At 34.1% G+C, this 20,839-nt stretch overlaps 1 protein-coding gene across 1 annotated transcript in view; it reads left to right on the top strand.

Moving 5' to 3' along the window:
* LOC149063880 (bridge-like lipid transfer protein family member 3B) overlaps window positions 1–20,202 on the top strand; it is a 33,479-nt gene extending 13,277 nt beyond the window's left edge. The window contains exons 11-19 of the mRNA XM_089254594.1: window positions 5,308–5,653; window positions 7,142–7,248; window positions 7,742–7,813; window positions 8,425–8,665; window positions 9,705–10,945; window positions 14,928–15,075; window positions 15,699–15,967; window positions 16,096–16,213; window positions 18,271–20,202. Of these exons, the coding sequence (XP_089110720.1) occupies window positions 5,308–5,653; window positions 7,142–7,248; window positions 7,742–7,813; window positions 8,425–8,665; window positions 9,705–10,945; window positions 14,928–15,075; window positions 15,699–15,967; window positions 16,096–16,213; window positions 18,271–18,743 (3,015 nt within the window). The 3' untranslated portion in view covers window positions 18,744–20,202. The remainder of the gene's footprint in view (window positions 1–5,307; window positions 5,654–7,141; window positions 7,249–7,741; window positions 7,814–8,424; window positions 8,666–9,704; window positions 10,946–14,927; window positions 15,076–15,698; window positions 15,968–16,095; window positions 16,214–18,270) is intronic.
* Window positions 20,203–20,839: the final 637 nt, after the last annotated feature.

Below are 20,839 nucleotides of genomic sequence, written 5' to 3'. Positions count from 1 at the left end.
GTGGGTTTTTTGTGCAAAATGGGAGGAAAATTAAATTTCTTTTTTCCAACAACCTCAAAATATGCACCTTAAGCATGTGTGTACATCTTATATTATGTCTAAATATACATTTTTGGTGCATGTTAAACTATGTATACAACAAGGGAATAATTGTTCACACATAAACACATCCACTTCTGCATAATTGCATCTGAAACTTGAGTTGTATGCAAAACTGCAGCAAGAAAATTATTTGTGGTAAAACAAATGAGAATTTGGATAATGAAAATTCTGAGAAATCAGGGTGGTGCCTGAATTTTTTTTTCACCAAATTTTTCAAACCCTGCAGAAAATGTATTCAAAAGTGTCCTGATCCGTCAAAAATAAAACCTTTAGCTATGTAACCAGAACCATTAAGTTTATTTTTTTTAATCGAACACACACTTTCAGGAGCTAAAGTCATGTGCTTTTCTTTTTCTTGAATTCCTCACTGCTGAAAAATATCCCTGCTTCATTGAATTAAATTCTGAAATATTTTTACAAGAACAGTAATAATTAAAAAATGATCTGATTAAGAGGAGGAGATAGCAGTCATTCTGAGGATTCGTTACTCTGGAGGTGTTTTCCACTTGTCCAAATTAGCCATTTTTGGGAACTACAGAATAGCGGGAATTATCATTAAATACAAGTGTCAATAACATTATTGTATATTAATATCACTATAAAAGACAACCTGTCATGTATAGTAACAGAATGCCTTCATCTGGCTGACGATTTTAACAGGCTAATTTTCGGGGGGTTGGGCTTATATTATGAGCATCTTGAAAAATCAGGCTAAGGCTTATTTTCTGGTGAGATCTTATTTTTGGAAAAAAACTATACTTTTTGTTCTATTTCACTTGAAGGTGTTCATTACCAATGTTCAATTCAAGAATCCCACAAAGTTATTTTCTTTTTGTTATGAGGTAATGTTATTTTTGTCCCTTTATATTTCAGTTATGAAAGTCTGATGTACCTGTATAAAACTTATTTATTTATGCTATATTGTTTGCCTATACAAGAGGAGGATGTGGTAGATTTGTACACATACGCTTTGAAACAGTTGACAAGAAATCGGAGATGGGGGAGTTAACAATAGTAGAGGGAAGCTTGTTCTATTCAACTATGGTATTGGGAAAGAAACTGAATTTAAAACAATCTGTAGAGGCAAAAATAGGTTTTAATTTTTTAGTGGTCGAGTCTATTGGAAATATAGGAAGGCTTAGTCAGAATACCGGGTGTATCAAAATTTAAATGACCATGAATAATCTTGTAAAGCATGGCTAAGTGGGAAATAAGTCGGTGAGTAGCGAGTGGGTGGAGATTAAATTCAAGTGTAAGATCGGAAACTGAACTAAAAGATAACCAGCAGTCGGGAATAAAGCGGGCGGATTTATTTTGGATAGATTCAAGTTTGTCTATGTGTGGGTCTAGAGGTGTGGGTCCCAGACCTAAGCTGCATAAGAAAAAAATGGGAGAAATATAAATTTGGTAGCAGAGAAGTTGGATGTCACGAGTAGAATGTTTGAGGTTTCAGCGAAGGAAAAGTTTGTTGAGACATTTCTGGTAGACATAATCTATATTATTATTCCTACGGAGATCAGCCGAGATTATTACTCCCAGATATTTAAATTGAGAAACTTGGGATATGGTTACGTTATTGATCGAGTATGAGAATTCGAGGGGAAGAGTTTCATGTGTAGCTCTCACAAAAACTGTTTTAGATAGGTTGATAGGCATACGCCAAAATGAGAACCAATCTAAGATGGAAATAAGATTACGTTGGAGAGTTTTTTGATCAGATTTGCGATTAATTGTGCGGTAGATTACACACTCATCAGCAAAAAATCTACTGGTGCAGTTGAGGGTTTCAGGAAGATTGTTTATATATATTAAAAACAATAAAGACGAGGGAATCGCTCCTTGAGGAGTACCTGAATTTACTGTGGCAAAAGGTGAATCATGGTCTTTAAAATGAATGAACTGTGTAAGATTTTTTAGGAAAGCTAACCATTTGAGCGATTGTACATTAAGACCAAGATTTGAAAGTTTAAGGAGGAGTCTATTGTGTGGAACTTTATCATAGGCTTTAGAAAAATCCAAGAAGATATCGGTTTGTAACTTGTTATCAATGGCTTTGGAAAGGTCATGCATGAAAAGGAACAGTTGGGATGTAATAGAAAGGGATCGTCTGAAGCCGTTTTGGTTGGGAAAAAGTTAATGGAGTCTAAATAAGCGTGTATTTCCTTTGCTATAACATGTTCAAAAATCTTAAAACAGGATGAAGTAATATATATTGGTCTGAAGTTAAGGGGGTCAGAGAGGGGGCCGGTTTTGTGAATGGGAATAATTTTATTGATTTTCCAATTGGTGGGGAGGATGACCGTGTTCAGTGAGACATTAAATAAGATTAGAAGATAGAGATTTCTTCCGCGCAATTTTTGGGAATGGAGTTTGGAATGTCATCAGGGCCTACAGAATGGGGTTTCAGTTTTTTTAGTAACTTTAAAATACCTTCTTTAGTGTAAAGCACCGGATTTGAGTTATGGATAGAATCGACGAATGAGTATTGTGGTGGAGTGGAAGAAAAAAAAACACAGAGAGAGAGAGAGAAAACTGAGCAGAAACTTTAATTGAACTCAGTAGCAATAGCTGAAGGAGAGAGAGAGGAGACGTTTTATTTGAGGTTTTAAGAGGACTGAGTTCAACACATTTAGGTCTGAAGAAGTTCCAAAATTTGATAGGATTTGTTTTTAAGTAGTTTGGTCAAGAGTGGGATGGGTATTTGGACTTTTGGGTAGAGACGAGGTTCTTGAGACTCCGAGTGGAGGTAGAAATTGAGGATTTGAGTGCATTAGATTTGTTGGATTAATAATAATAATCCAACAATTAGTAATCTTATAAAAATGTAATGCAAACATATAAATATTTTTTGAATGAAAATTCAGTTTACTTACATTGGTTTACTTCTTCACAGAGGCTTAAATTTATTTATACATGGATTTGTGTGTGTGTGGAAAATTATTATGTATTATAAATAAACAATAATTTCTTTGGATATGTTTATCACATATTACATATCAGGTATAATACATATATTACATATCTAAGTTCATGGTTGCATTTTCCGTTTGCGGTTTCTTGTGACATTTTAATATGTGAACCTAAATGCTTACATAAAAAAGGTAGTCAGAAGAATTATATATAAAAAAGTGTTTGTTATTCCAAGAAATTATGTATCACATTTTTGCTCCCAAAAAATCATTTAAAAATACTTCAAAATATACATATTCTAAACACTGCCCTATGCAGCAATTTTTGGAATACATAAACTAACCTTAAAATAAAATTTTAACCTGAAAGCAACAAATTTTCTTTGAAAACAAACAATTTTCCCCCCAAAAAAACCCAACCCGGGGGAAAATGGGTATCTATCCATGGAGCAAATTTGACAACCCTGATCACAATGGTCATTTAAAATGTCACGCAGTTTGACCTAATTGGTCCTTGCGTGAAAAAAACCAAAATCCAAATCTGAAAGTTCAGTTTACTACATAGCATTAGCATAGTTACATTTCTTGCTTTCCCTTAATATTTAATTAAACATTTTCAGCGAATATTCATATTTATAATACTGTATTTCCTTGGATTAGCCAGCGTGTCACAAAATTCTGGGAACACACTTTCTGAATGTTGGTCTCTAATCCATTCTTGGCATGCCAGGAAAAGTGAGGATTTATAAGGATCACTGAATATATTCAAAAGACTGATATCAATATACAGCATTAAGTACTGAATAATGAGCAAGTCAATGTGTTTTGTCTAAGAATTTAATAATGGAAATCAAACATTTACTTATTAGTCTAACTTAAATATCATCAACTAAATATGCTCAAATTAATAATACTGTATTTTGCATGTAAAGAGATTAAAGAAACACGCTGTTTCATTTTTCTCCTTGATTACTCTGATTATTCCAGTTTTAGCGCATGAAATTAAGGAATAAAAAAAAAATACCTTATAGTCTACCTTATGTTATTCTAAATACAGGGTTAGCGCGAGAAATAAGACAAGAAATAACCCACTTCAGAGAGTTCTGGAGTGTGTTCTACTGCTCAAAATGACACAAAATGTGTACTTCAAATAATTAAAATAATGTTCTTATCTTTTATAAAATTTGAAGAAAAAAAATACATTTATAGGTTGCTCTAGAACACGCATATAAAAATTTATATATGTAATATATACACTTAAAAGTTAATGTGTAGTGCTGGAACTTTTCAACATGTCCCCTTTCATTTCGAAGAATGTGCTCCACTCAAACAGGATACCATTGAACATAATGTTCTTGATATTTTGGCAGACTCACTACGTTCCGCTGCAGAAAACATGGTTTAGGCCAGGCATCTTCAACCTGTTGCTTGCGAATACCGTGGTGCTCCTGGAAGCACCCAGAGTGCTGGATGCTGGTGTTCGATTTTTTGCTTGCAAGCACTTGATCTATGTCCCAAGTAAACACCTTGTACAAATTGTATTGATGGATTGAAATAATCCTGATTTCATGCATTGGTATCTTAAACTTGCCGTAGGGAGGATCCTCTTTTGATGATGGCTACAGGCAGTTCTCGTGACTAGAAAAAGGTTGAAGGCCTCTGGTTTAAGCATTTGAGCACATTGCGTAAAAGGGGGTTATATATATTGAGCAGTTTTAATGCTATACATTAAACATTTATACATGTAAGCATATTCAATATTTGTGTGCTCCAGTGCTAATAATCCACAGATTTTTGTAAAAAAATTTTAAAAATTTATAAATGACAAGCGCATTATTTAAATTATGTGTGGAACAAATTTTGTTTCATTTGGAGCAGTAGAATGCACTCCAGAGCTCTCTGAAAGGGGGAAACTTATTTCTTACTAACTCTGTACTTATGTTTCTATTTAACTCATCTAATTTATGTAAATGAATAAGTTATGCTTAGTATCTGACATTTTTATTAAATCAAGATTCCTGGTAGCAAAACCAAAAAAAAAGAAGTTCAAACTATCTAAACATGCTTTGTAAAACCAAAAACAGCAGACCAGGTTCAAATTAGCCAATTAATTTATTCTTAAGATTCTCAGATATTGAAGATATAAAATTTCCTGGCATGCCAGAAAAACATGGGTATTCCCAGGGAGAATGCCATTATTCAATAATAGTTTTTTTATTGATTTTATATATACAAAAAGATTATATTATAACATTATTTCCAGGTTTTTATATGAACTTATTTTTCCCTTTTATAGGCAACATCAGGTTTTCCTACGAGTCCTGATGACAAGCAGCCCCTAACAAGGAAAGCTAGCACAACAAGCACAACATCTGAAACAGGAACTTCAGATACATCTAAGAAATCTCCATCTAGTCGTAAGCTTTCAATGCAGCAAAATTATCGTTATTTAATGTCAAGCTCTTTCCTTTTGAGGCTTGAGAATATAGTTGCCTACAAAGTTTCTACATCTAATGCGTCAAGAAAAGCTCCTATAGAGAAGTTCCTTATCTATAACAAAAATGCTAATTTACCATCTGATATCAAGACTATCCACTTGGAACATACAATGTATTATCTTCCTGGGGATCTCGATTTTCCTGGTAAGTCTGTATGATATATATATTGCAGCATAACAAATTTCTTTTCTTCCGCCACTTTAAAAAAAATAAAATCATTGTTCATAGCAAATTAATTGCAGCATGATGTCTGATTATTCCTTGTTGCAGTTTTATCCACACACACACATTGACCCTTTTTTTTGGTTTGTTATCTATCATTTGACCACAGTAAAGAAAGGCAGTGAGTTATATATTTTTCATAACAGTCTGTAACTTTTATTTTTTTGATCAAATAGGTTTCACTGCTATTTTCTCTTCATGAGCTGTTAAATTTTAAAAAAAATTGATTTAAAATATGATTATATGATTTGCCATTTGAGTTTTTTTTATTAGGATTTTTTTTTCTGTGAGATATTTAACAAAATATGTTTTCATTTAGTTCAGTTATTGATGAAACGAACTTATACACAGTCTGACCACAATTGGTTTAAAAATTAAATAATTTTTTTTGTTAAATTATACTAATGAATTTTCTTGATTTTTCACATATGTATGCATATATACATTAAATATGGTGTTGCTGTCTCACGGTAAGAGATACCATTATTCCTGAAATTTGGATGTGACCTCCCTCTCCCAAGAACAAAAAATAAAATTATATATTCTCTGGGAGTATTCCAGAATTTCATGTTTTATATTTCAGTGCCAGCTCCTTATTTATCAATATACTTAGGTCCTCTAAAGTTATATCTGGATACACCTACAATATTATGGGTGAATGCTTGGTAGTTGATTGGAAGATGTAACAAACTGGGGTGGCCTGGGGATATGGAATACCCCAGGCCACCCCAGTTTGTTACATCTTTCAATCAACTACCCCCACCTGCAAAATTACATTAATCCATCACTGATCACTGAGCCTCTATAAAATGCCATATCTTTCTTAAAGAAGTTGGTTGCCTTCCGATTTTCAGCAAGTGTAAAGTAAAGGATATAGGGAAAAATGTTTCATTCAGAAATCAATTGTATAAAATATTTTGGTTTGTCAATGCCACTTAGAGGGTGCTAGGGGTTGCACTCTTAGAATGGAAATGTTTACCTCTCAGAGTCACATCAAAAAGATGAATAGATTTTTTTAAAAAAAGAGTATAAAAATTTTTCAGATTTACCTCCATTCTTTTCTCCTTTTTCCTGAAGTTATTATCAGTGAAAGTATTTGACTTATGTCTTAGTTTGGAATGAATTGTTAATTGTACTTGATGTACAGGAATTGGGTTACAGTATATAGTCCAATAAAAATTTGCTGTATTAGTAATATATAATAGCTATGTTTGAACACTCTGAAATGAAAAGCTCATTTTGATTATTTATTTTACAAGACAACTCACTATTCAAAAACTTTGTTTTTCATGCAGCTTCAGGTATTTTTAAAAAGAGCCACACCGAAGAATATTTATTGTGTTTTGAATCTTGATGAAACTAATTTATTTTCCTACCCATATATGAGGAATTTCATGTTTTATATTTCAGTGCCAGCTCCCCATTTATCAATATACTTAGGTCCTCTAAAGTTATATCTGGATACACCTACAATATTATGGATGAATGCTTTCTATCTCAATCTACAGAAATGTCTGGTGAGTTTAGCACATAATTTTGTTCAGAAGTGAAAAATATTTATTTTGTAATAAATGTGTGCAAATTCAAGTTCAAGTAATTGAAATTCATTGCACTTCATATATGAGACAAAGTATTCAAAATTAGTTGTATTATAATATTTTTTAAATGCTAATGTAATTTCAATTTCTTAAATGTGTGTGAAATCTATAAGAAACTGAGGAAATTTTTGGTTTGCAATGTATTAATGTCATTTTATGTGTGCTCTGCATACTATTTATTATTTTAATTTTTGTTTCAATTTGATCCAAATGGGCCAATAAAAATTGATCCATTGCAGCTATATCATGTTTTTGTGAATAGCTTGCCACTATGACATGGAAAATGAATAAAATTTGAATAAACTTGATTAAAGTTTAAAGTATTTTGCTTGCTTATATTTTGTGGTTTAATCTGCACATATTTGTGTGAACAGGTAGGGAGATAAAATATGTATATTTTTTCTATTTACAGATGTCCATGAAAACTTTTACTCCTGAAACTCCATCTCAAGTTAGCATAAGATTTGAGGCTCTTATGCCTCAGGTAAAGTGTTTGTGACATTAAATAATTCTGGTTAATATTTTGTTTCTGATGAAAATTGAAAAAAAAAATTGTTTAAGAACTTGTATGGTATGAAAATGGAATTGTAAAATTCTTTTACAGTGAAACTTAATGTACCGATACTCTGCTGACCAAGAAAAAATATCATTCTAGAGGAGATTTATCATTATATCGAGTATCGTTGTAGTGAGGTTTCACTGTATAACTTATATTTTTCATCTCTAAATTTTTTCCAAGACTGTGATATTTGTATTAGCACTTTTGGGGGAACTATTCATTTGTGTTTCTCTGATTACATTAGTTTTTTCTGCAGCTAAAAAACTATATTCTTTTTGAGAGCCGTATCTAGCTTTGGCATCAACTCATTTTTCATTATGTAACTTTTTCTTGGACTGCAGTAAAAGTCAGACATTTGCACCTAATCAAGCATTGCATATTTTGTCTTGAATATATTTCATTAGCACAGTGATTCAACTTAATTTAGATAAATTTACAGATTTATGTTATTATATTCTTGAAAAGTGTAATACTGTATGAGAACTACTATTGAACACTTGCATCAAAGTTGTATGTTATTCACTGTGTTCCTTTAGGTAGTTATTCCTTCAGATCAGCAATCTCCTTCACAGCCAGACAGACCCAAAACCTTGCAATTTCAAGCTTCAAGAATTATTGCGACAAATTGTAGAGTTGGTGATCATGCGTCTTTACCACACCTCCATGAGTGCCTGGAAGTCTTAAGCTCAAGCAATGTCCTGTCAGATACTGGACAGTTTCCATGGGAAAAAGATGATAAAAAACCGATTTCTGAAGTCTTCTTACAACACTTACTTGGTAAGAGAGTTTTTCTTTTTCCAAGCTCACTTTTTAAGCTCACTCCCGTTTTAACGAATACCGTTATAGCGAAAATCTCGTTAATCTCATTTTAGTGAACACTTTTCTAATCCCCCAGATAAGTTTCCATAGAAACAATGTAAAGACCTAGAATTCCTTTATAACGAAGTTATTTCTCCTGTCTCTTGGAGTTCGTTATAACAGGATTCGACTGTACATATATTCTTTGATTACCAGAAATGTTTTTACTGTATACTCTTATAACTTTATCATCAAGATCCTTACTTTATTCTAAAATACAAATATTTGAACTTCATTTTGATATAAATTATGCATATGATAATTAGGAGATGGAAACTAATTTTTTAACTAGTTAATGAAATTTTTTATTGAAGCATGCTTCTTTCCTTGACAGTTTAGAATCAGACATGAAAGGCTTCATATGCATATATATATGAGTTATGATCTGCTGCTGCGGTAGTCGAGTGGTTATAGTGACGGACTCGCGATGCGAGGATCCGGGTTCGAACCCCACAGTGGTGGTCGGCTGAAGTTGGTTTTCTGTGGTTCCCAACTTCAAGGCGCAAATGCGAGCCGATCTCCCCGTTAAAAAGTCTCGCCACAGAGAGCAACAGTCCTACAACGACAAATCATTCACTCATAACACTTCAATCATAGTTAGAAAAACTGGTGGCAGATGGCAGCACTACACATAACAAGCATTACAGAGAAACAAAAAAACTTCACGTCAGGTTAAACTACACGCACATTCCCGCATGTACCGATTCGTTGGGGGTTCCGCGGGGGGGTGCATGTGTGGGGTAGCAGTAGTAGGTAGGGCCTCCAAAAAATGGCTCGGGGATCCATGATGTTCTTAAGTCAGCCACCTCGTTGGGCAATTTGCCTGTTGTGGCGTTAAATTTGTATCTGTATAAGGAAAAGGAAGGGTCTTCATAATATAAGCATAAGAGTATATGCCATATTGTGCAATCTTGAAAATTCATTCTTAATAATTCTTATATAATTCGTTTTTCTACAGACAAGGATAGTGAAAGTGCTTCGTCAGTAAGTGCTGCCTCAACACCCAAAGGAGTTATTGGTGAATCTACTGATATATGGAGCATTCACTTTGATCCATTATGGGCTGAATTCACTGTCTGTGAATCTGGCCACACAAGGCTGCAGTCATTCATTGATCCTTTGTTACTCACTTTATGGCTATATCGCGCAGTAGACACCCCAACCATTTTAAGCTGCCAGCAGAATACTGCAGACAATGATACTGCTGTTGAGAGCAGAATGTCATTGCCTGGCCTAAACTCTTGCCAAAACATTAACTGTGATCCTTTGCCTTCAGTTTCTGAGGGTAGAGCTGTAGTAAATGCCAAAAAGGGAAGAGAAGATGAAACAGATATTTATGTTTTAATGCATATCCATTCTTTGCTCAATATTCAGCTTACGCATTTTCAATATTTATTTGTGATGAGAGCTTCAGATATGATCACCGATATGATGGAAAACCTGACATTAGACACTGCTGCGATAATAAAAGATAAACCGATCTCTTCGGTATGCATGTGCACATATTTTGCCAGAATAGAGGTAGCTTTAGTTCTGAGAAATCTGAATCAACTTTCTGCTACTTCAGATTCTGCTGACCTGGCATCTTTGCAAGAAGATGGTTCGAGTAACAGTGACTTACCTCCCATCAAACCAAAGTCGAAAATAGTCCAGTCGCAGAGTTCTTTATCTGTTGGTGAAATTAATGGAGAGAACAAGCAAACTGCTAAGCAAGGAAGAATTTTTGACAAGTCTTGTGCCAGCATGCTAGGTGAATGCTGCGCAGAGGGCTCTGTGCCGAAATCTCGCAGCGATTCTCTACTGTGTCATTCAAGTAATTCTCAGTCTCCAACATCTCCATTGTTGCCAAATCAGACTTCTATTGATTTCACCACAGACATACAAAAAAACTTTCATTCTGGCACATCAGCTGTGAAGCGTGGCTTTTCTTCATTGGTAGCTAGCATAGACTCTGCTTTTGCTAAAAGTGATTTTCACTCACTAGATGGCGAATCTGCTGCATTTCAAGAAGAAGATACGCTTTCATTAAAGAGTGATGCCTCATATGATTTAGATCAGTTTGTATTTGTAAACCAAGATGGTGCTCTGGAGGATGAATTTTTCCAACATCCTCAAACTGCTCCAGTTGATGTCGCTGTGGAAGCCAAAGAAGATACATTCAGTAATTATACTTTGAATAGTGAAAAGAAAAAAGAAATGGTGAGTCTTATAAATATTCAAAATTTAGGTACGAATTTTTAGCTTTCAATGTTATCTAGTTTTCAACTTAATTTAAAACATTAAGGTTGCATAGAAATGATTGACATAAATGTAGTCTCAGGGTGAAAAATATTTTATTCAAAAAACTGAACAGTACATTAATTATACATGCTTCCCATTCACGTCTATACACTTCTGCCAGTGAGCTGGGAGTTTTCGAATGGCTGTGTGAGGAAACATTACATGGGTGCATTGGGGCCATCATCTATGGACAATAGCCTGCAATTCTCCATCACATTGCAGTCATTGACCTTGCACAGCATCCTTCCTTTTGTCCAACAAAGGCATAGTCTAAGGGAAAGGTTTTCAACCTTTTTCTAGTCACGAGCACTGCCCGCACCCATCATCGAAAGAAGAGCACCCTTACACCAAGTTTGACATGCCCATGCATGAAATCAGGATGATTTCATGCATGTTCTTTAATGCAATTCGTACAAGGTGTTTACTTATGACATTGATCGGGTGCTCGCAAGCACAAAATCATACACGAGTATCAAACACTCTGGGAACTTCAGAGAGCACTGTGGTGCTTGCAAGCAATGGGTTGAAGATGCCTTGACTGAGGGATGAAATGTTAGTCCACTCATAAAATGTTATGCACCTGTTCACTGTAATTTGTAATCAAATTTGACACTGCATCCACATTTGCTACTGTACACGATGTTGAAGGTCCCCTGTGCTCATATCTTTGGCTGCACTTTATTGCCCACTGTTGACCTTCCCAACCAGCTGAACACAAGTTTGCCGTGACGGTGCTTTCTTTTAGCTCACTGACACCATATGATGATGGACATCACCTCTCAACCCCCCCCCCCTCCCACCCCTCTCCACAAAAACCACACTGTGCATCGCTGGCCATGATAATCACCTTCCATTTTTTAGTCTCTGCTTGCAATGATAGCGACACAAAGAACAAAGAATAATTGGTCTCCTTAAACATTCATTTTCCATTTTTCTGTGTTTTGCTGTCATGCTGAGTTTGTTTGCAATGGGATTGTGTTAATCATTTCTGTATGACCCATGTATTTAAAATCTTCAAATGATCTGAATATATGTTGTTGCCACACATTACTTTCATTAGCTTCATATAATCATCTTCTTGATTTAGCAGCATCTTTAGCTTGTTGCTGGCAAAAGCACTAAGCTGATAATAATTATTTGTTAAAACTTGGTTAAGATTTTTATCATCATTCATGTATAACATGGTTATGAAGCAGGGCTGTCTTAATGCATGAGCCTTGTAATACAGTCAAATTTGTCTAATTAGAAGCTCAAGGGTTGAATTACCCAATTAATTTATTCCAGATCGGTAAACTAACTACAAATTGCAATTTGATCATCAATATTCACATAGGATTAATAATTGATCTTAGCTGCTACATTATTCCACTATTCTGGTATCATGCCATAACGGCATGAAATTATTTTTATTTTGCTCTTCCCCATTCAAAGTGGGACCAAACTTTACAAGGATGAACAGATATATCCCCCCCCCCCAGACCAAGTGTTTGCAATTCTTCCACCAACAAAGACCTGAACTATTTTTAGCATTAGACTATTATTTTTCAAAATTCAGTTCTACATTTGGAAAAGAATAGTGAGGCAGACAAACTGGCACCATGAGCTGGCCACGCCAACAGCTGGCAAAAAACCAATACCTGACTGTACCAAAAACAATTGTGTGCACTGGTGCAAACTGGGTGAGACTGACCTTCAATACATAAAAGGTTAGTCATATACCTAGCTTGGGGAGAAGAACCTGTCTGAAATTGCTGAGGTGCGAAGCGTCGAGTTTGGCTTAGCATCGAGAAAAAGGACACTCCATGATGTGAGCTCATGGAAGAGAGAGGTTCTCCTTCTTTTGGGGGGGGGGGGGGTGCTCTGTGTGTGTGTGTGTGTCATTTTTTTATATACTTAATTTGTTTCAAGTAATTTTAAAATACAGAAAATCAGTAATTCATTAAATTATCCATGGCTCAAGCCAGCTACTCAACACAATCACAGAAAGACAATGCACTCAACAAGTGCGTGTTCTCCATGACATTTGACTGTATGAATGATACCCCCATGACAAGTGACCACTCATACACGCAGATGTCCCCTTCTCGCTGTATGCTCCAGAAAAATCATGGTTCAAACTACGCCATCAGTGGACTTGCCACAATGAACAAAACATCAGATCTTGGGTCTTGCAAGCTACCTTATTTAATGCATTTTGAAGTACTTCAAAACATTTCTTTTTTTAAATTTTTGTGCACATATTTTTTTTTATTTTTTAGTTCATTAACATAATCAGCAGAGCATAGATCTAGATGAAATTAATTTTGAAGTGTAAAAATTAAGAAACATTATATTTGTGAGTCTACAGTTGAGTAAATATATATGAGATGGGTAAGCACTTGTTGTACTTCCCTCCCCCCCCCCCACCAAACTTATTCTTTAAATAAACACTTTGTTTTTAATCCGGCCTCATCATTATTTGCCTTGTCTTTTCATTTATTTTTCCCTCTTTCCCCCGATTTCAGAATCATCATCACTAAGGTAAGATGGTCACTAACCACCAATTTTTTAATAGTACAACAAAAATAAAATTTAAAAAATTATGACAACACGTTCTTTTCTTTCATTACATCTGGAATTGGCATCATTTTACTATTTCTTGACCATGCTCAAAGCCCGACATTATGGAAACAGTTACTGATCATGAGTTACATAACTGTTTAGCAAATTTTGCAAATTGTTGTATGGTATTGGGGAAATCTATTTTCATTAGAATTTGTAAGAAACTGTTGTGAAGAAATATTTCCAGAGGTTGAACAACGCATATTAATAAAGCAATTCATATCAAGTGATGCACCATTTTGATGCATTCTGGCTGAACAGTTTAAATTATCAAAAAAAAACCCATAAAAATTAACAAATTAACACCTACTTTTTTCTATACGGACAGTTGTTTCCAAAATCACTCACTGGTCATCCGAAACCTTTTGATAGATCAATTAAGCACAGATAATCTCTTTACGAAAGTAGATCATGGGGGCTTTTGCTGACGTCCGATCATCATCACAATCTAATATATTTTTTTAAAAGGATTGCTTGGCAATAAATTTAGTGCAAAGGGGGAATTGAATTCCGATATACAGAGGGTACCATTTTAAAAGGAAGGAGTGCTAGTTTTTATTACAAGTTGTCATAAAACCTGGGTTTACCTTTAGGGATTGCCTAACAATTCCTTACACATATCTGTGGACAGAAATGTTAGCATGGCTGTTCAAGCACACGCTGTATGCCTAAATTCAGAAATATCAGAATGTATTTTAACTTTTATTTCTAAAGATTTACTGTTTAACAAATTGGTCTTCAGCCAATAACCCTTGACAATGAAGATCAAACAAATTGGTCTAGAGAAGCAACGTTTGACTACTTCTGGATTTTCCCCAACTGTCTACATTTGCTCATACTAAAATTATGATTTTTTTCCCCCTCAAACTTTGAATTATCCAAAATGTTCTAAAAAAATTTGAATTAACAAGTTAAACAAGAAATATTAACATTGAATTAGATAAAGTCAAGAGGAATTTCATAAAGAATGTTTGAATTATCCAAAATTTGAATTAACCATGTTAAAATTATATATATAAAAGTATATATCGTAAATTGGGATAGGCAGATACTTCCAGCTGAGTGGGGGCCCCCCAAAACATCACTTTTCCTGTGGCTTATGATGCTTTCAATATTAAATTAATTCTGTTATTAAATATTAAATGTTGTGTTATTTCAACGATGTTGAACAATTTGGAACTTCTCAAATGTTTATAAATCCTCTCAAAAATGAAACCATATTTTATGACTTGTGTTCATCAAAACATGATAGCATCATTATTGTTAAATTTCTTCTTTTCTTTAAAAAAAAATGTTTCAGGTTTCTGTTGTGCTGTTTGCAGTGAACCAAGTTGGAGTAGTTGTGCAGTCTCAGTTGTCATCTTGTGTCATAGTGAAATGTAATGATATTGAAGTCAAAGAAGAAGCAGCGATTTCTTGGGAAAATTTTCAACACAATTTTTCATCCAGTCAGTCTGTTTGTGAATTTTTTCCTCTGAAAAATCAATTCCTTTCTAATCTTTTCCTTTCTGTAAAATCAATTTTGTGAAATTTAATTTGATGTGAAAAGTATTTAAATGTTCTTACTTTATTGGTTTCTTTTTTTTTCCTTAAACAAATGTTGTTATGCAAAGATGTCACTCTTCACTACCATATGAAGGTTTTAACAACTGGCTGTTGCAAAGATGAATTTTTAGAAAAAGAGAAAATTTTACTGCCTTTGCGAGGAATCAAACCCACATCCTTTCACTTTCCGGGAACGCTTAGACCACTGGACTGCAAAGGCACTGAATCTCTCAATCTTTCCTTGGAGCTCGTGTGCACTGAACGGGACCATACATGAACGGCTGGACCTGACTCTGCCATGCTCACAAATGCTGATGCTGCCACCTGATGCATAATTCGCCATTTACCAAATGACGTGGGTTAGATTCCCCACAAAGGCAGTTGAATTTTCTCTTTTTCCAAAAATTCATGTTTGCAACAGCCAGTTGTTAAAACCTTCGTAAATGTTGTTATTACATCAAGTCTGGATATCTATAGATAATTCAGTAGATCAGTGAATAAAATTATGTTCTCCATTTACTTGCAGGGTCTCGAGGTTGGAGGCCAAAATGTAGGAATGATTCAAAAAGCAGCTCCGAACTTAACCTGAGACTTTACAAGAAAGATATATTGTCTTCAGAGACGATTACCAAACTTAATGAAGACCCAGGATTCTTGTGGGTCGTTGCTCAAAACTACAACATTCAGATGTTTATGAGTAGTGTTGCGAGTCTTGTAGAATTTTTTGAGGATGAAATCATAGCAAAACCTTTGCCTTCTAAAATTGTGTTGCAAAATCTGCAAATATTGCTTCAGGTAAATTTAACCCTGTCAAAGAAGGGTACTTCATTAAGTTTTAGTCATGAAAACCAAATGACAGTTGAATTACTCATAGAAAAAAAATATTAAATTCATTTTCCTAAATGTATGTACACTCTTCTTAGGATGATGGCAATCCTTCAGCAGATATTTCTGCTACAGTACCTCTGAAGATCAATCTTCCTGGTTGCATACTGGATAGGACAGAAGATGGCACTCTTAGTGTTTTACCTTTGATGAATGGTAAATTCATTTTTGTCTGTTATAATGAACTGCATTGCTTGCTCATACAGAGGAACCTTGCTACAATGATATTCTATGCAACAATAAAGCTCTACACAATGATATTTTTTCAAATCATGTTTGGAATTGTCAATTCTCTTTAAATTGCCAATTATATTAAACTCCTTTGAGATACAACAATATCCTTTACTGCAATAAACTCTATATTAATATTTTTTAAAGATTTGAAAATGATAAAGATATTTTTTTATATCTGGCTCAAAATCAGCTATTATATGTTTTTAAACACCTCTTTAGGTTTTGTTCTTCTAAGGGGCATCTAGTAACATTAGTATTTCACACTCCCTGATCACTGAAAGTATTAATGAAGTGTGGGTATTGCTATTTTCTCTGTAGAAAAACATCTGACTGAATTTTATTAATCAATTAAATATCGATTACAATTTTGTGCCAAATGAATGTGGTCAAACCGTGATTTAATGAATCAGAAGAAACAGACACTTTTTTATTCGTTAAATAGGGCTTATTTTGATCAGGTGCACTCGAAACTGCAAATTTTTAAAAGCTACTTTAAGGTAGCTGTCACAACTTATTTCTGACAAAACAACTGGACAAAGATTAACTTTAAAATTTTATGCATTATGCATTTCAAAATTGCTTGATAGGAGTTTGTTTGGTACTTCCAAAATTTTTATCAAATTCTGTTGAAATTGTCATTCTGCTAACAAAAAAAACGCTTTCTCTTCAGACAACACACCATTCTTTGCTTACTAAGACAGAGCACAAACTTGAAGTAACTTTATTTCATTACTGAAATTTAAATACAAATACTCTAGAATGTTTTAGTGTGTTGGTGTACACCAATGTTTCCCAAAGTGGGCAATATCACCCCTTGTGGGAAGGGTGATGGAATGGTCCATGGAAGGTGATAGAAGATTTGGGGTTTAGTATGTAATCCTATAAATGGGTTGGCTTGAGTTGGGGGCAATGAGAATTAAAAAAAATTGAAGAAGGGGGATGATTTTGGACATAAAGTATAGGAAACTATGGTGTACACCAGGGGGGGGGGGGTCTTCAACTTTTCTCGAGTTGTGAGCACTGGTTATGCTTATCATAAAATGGTGAGCACCTTTACGGCAACATTGGCATATATATGCCTGAAGTAAGCATTAATCCTAATTCTTGAATGCAATTTTTACTGGGTGTTTAGTTGAAGCGCTGATCAAGTGTTGAGCACTCGTGGTGCTTCAGGGAGCGTGTGAAGGACAGAGGCCACTGAAACCTTCCCATGCACACTATAAATGGCTTTATTGCCTCCTTTATTCAGAAAGGAACAGATTCCTACTTCCCCTTTTATCGTTTGTCTTTAAAGAAGAGCTGAAGGTCAAATTCTGAGAAGTCAAATCTTCAGATTATGGTTTTGGGTGACGAGAAATTAGAAAAAAAAAGTAGTTATACAGTTTAAAAAAATTCACTATATCGAGAGTTTTTATTTGTTAAATAGGGGTTCAACCTTTATTTTCATCAGAATTTCAGAAAAAAACATTTTTTATATCAAGGTATTCTTTGACTCAGATTTCATTATATTGGGGTTGCACTGTACTTGTAAGCGCATTTTCTAGTTGTAAAAGTTACTCTCCAATTTAGAAGAGATGCCAATTACAGCTGGAATTTGGTGGTGCATGATATAATACTGCTCTTGATATAATGGCAATCCCCTCTACAACATTTTTTCTTGATCCAATTAGTATCATTATATTGAGATTTTCCTGCATCGTAATAGTGTTATTTTGATCCCATTGTGTATCCTGATTTTTTTTTCTTGTTCCTGTGAGATTTGAGATATTGATTCTGTACATGCAGTTTATATATAATCAATGAGATATATATAAACTGGAATTTTTTAGAAGAAAATTGAACATGAATAAAACTCCAGTTTTTTGCAGTTTATGGTCATTAATTGCTGTAGTTCAGTGAGTTGTGTGTGTAAGCTTTTGTTGTATGGTGATTGTACCTGCTGAATTAGAGCCTGATTTTGATACTTTTGTCTGTTGTAGGTTACACGATGAAAAATTTGAATGACTTGTTCTGCCACCCTTTTAAGAGTGAAATCAGTGGCGTACTTACTGATATCTCATTGGCTAAAGAAACCACTTGTCAGTGTGTAGGTGTGACAAATGAAAAATTTTCAACAGATGGAGACAAAGAGGAGGACAACTCTTCATTCAGCTGTGATATTTTCAAACAGCCACTCACTAGACTCATGGAAGACAATGAGCAGCTCAAATCCAAACTCATCCAAATGTCAAATCTTCAACTTGAAAATGAAATGCTGCGGGAAGAGCTTAGAAATCTTAGGAATTCACTCGAGGGCAACAACTTGGCAAAACAGCTCTCGGATTCAAAAAATGAAATTCAAAGGCTAGAAGAAGAGAAGAGGACCTTACAGGAGACTTTGAAGTTTCTCCAAAAGGAGATAAATAGCCATCAGCGGGAGCAGAGGCAGCACACATCATTGCCCGATGGTTAAAAAATAATAATTTGGTTTTGCTTTTTTTTTGCGAATAAGCGAGCTCTGCACTAGTCATTTTGGTAAATGTTACTCCATACCAAAAAGTTTGCATAAAGCAAATCTGAATAAATGAACACTAAAAATTCCTCAGATAGGTAATTACAACTACAAGTTCTATCATGTAATATTAGACATGAAATTCAAAATTTGTTATCTCAATACAATTTTTGTTAGAGCTTATTATTTTATGTTGAATATTTAAATGTATTTGAAGTCTGCTTGTGGTATAGAGTATAATTGTTATATGTATACACAAAATATACCTAAAAATAACAATAGATAAATATATTTGTATATGTACAGCTATTATTATATATCAGTACATATGTTGTTGTGTATCTAAATGTTCCATTAATTTTTTTAAGAGGGGAATATATATATATATATACTATCTTAATGTGAATTTATTGATATGTGTATGGAAAATATTTTCAATAATTTGTGATTCTCGTGTTATGCTGTGCTAGTATGATTCATGCCTTACACAATTGCTTACTGTCTCTATGTATATTTTGGATAACTACAAAACAATTAGTAAAAAAGTGACAAATCTTATTTGTAAATTTGAAATAAAATTCAGTTTGCTTAAAGTCTATTTTGCATTTGCAGCAGTGTTTATGCCGATTTGAGCTGAATGGTTTTGTATATCGTGCTGTTGGGGTGTCTGTGCAGTTTTTGTCTTACAACAGAGTAATGTGGCTTGTTGTGTAGATGAAAATGAATTTCTCATCAGCTATATATATATCTACGAGTAATTTTTTTGTTGATGACTAGATATGATCAAAATAACAGTCTTTGCATTTAATCATTATTTTAGTATTGTTCTTATACTGTTGTTGTATTCGTATGGCTACCAGTTCCATAAATGGTTTTTAAATTGTTGTTTGTTTGTTTCTTTTTTTTTTATAATTTCAATTGGTCGATGTTGTTCTGCTGATAAGAAAAAAAAAAGAAATCTCCATGTCTGTGTAGGTTTAAAAGTTGTTGATAATGTCTGTCATTTTTTCAATGGCAACTGTAACAATTTCGATACCAAAGTTTATTAGAATCGTTCTCATTCCTATTCAAAAATATTTATTAGAAAGAAACTGCCATTCTCGAAAAATGTCTTAGATTGTCTTCATCCATAAAAAAATTACCATATATACTCGTGTATAAAAAAGCTGTTTTTTTTGTTGAAAAATTTGTTCCCTAATTTGAGAGGGTAAGCTTACACATCTAAATTTTTTAGGAGAAAATATCTACCCCCCCCTCCCCCCCCCACTTGATCAAATCACATAGCTACATGTCCTCCGCACAACTATCTTGAAGATCTGCGATGTTCATTAGACTATAGATGGCATTACTAATCAGTAGAGTGGTTTTTGTAGCTATGTTCACACAAAACCCACAGAACCAATGATGTTAAAGCCATAGCAAAAAAAAAAAACCGAAAACGTTGTTCTCTTTGATACCCAGTGAACTTACAGCCTTTAGATGTGAGCATTAAAGCCTTTTGAAGATTATTTAAGGAATTTATGGGCTGAATGAATGAGTTCTGAAGAAAAAGAAACAACAGAAAGCAGTGCCTTAAAGAAACCTGACATTGGCCTAGTGTGCCAGTGGGTTCATGAGGCATGGAATTCTATTTCCACCAATCATCAAATTATTTTAAAAGTGTTGTATTAGTTTGCGATGGATGGAACTGAAGACCACATCCTCTTTGAAAGTGACAATGACAGCAGAGTTGAAGACGACAGTGAAGATGCCACATTGCATTCACTTTTAATGTAGAGCTTGGAGAATCAGAAGAAGTGGATTAGAAAGTTTGAATCATTGTAACTTTTATTGCATGAAAATATAAGATTTTTTTCGCTCTAAATTGCACTGATTTTAGGGGATCAGCTTATACGCTGGTTTTCAATTCATTGCAGTTTTGATGGTCCTGAAGTGAGAGGGCCGGCTTATACACTAGTATATGCGATAGTTAATTAATAAATGAATAACAATTTACTCAGAAAAAGGGAGAAGTAATGTCTAGTTCACAAAAAATTAAGATCATCCGATTCTGTTTT

Source organism: Pholcus phalangioides, unplaced genomic scaffold (genome assembly GCF_987345545.1).
Source record: "Pholcus phalangioides strain wild (caught in Gottingen) unplaced genomic scaffold, Ppha-v1.0 ptg000042l_1, whole genome shotgun sequence".
Lineage (NCBI taxonomy): Eukaryota > Metazoa > Arthropoda > Arachnida > Araneae > Pholcidae > Pholcus > Pholcus phalangioides.
This window is presented reverse-complemented; position numbering and strand designations above follow the sequence as displayed.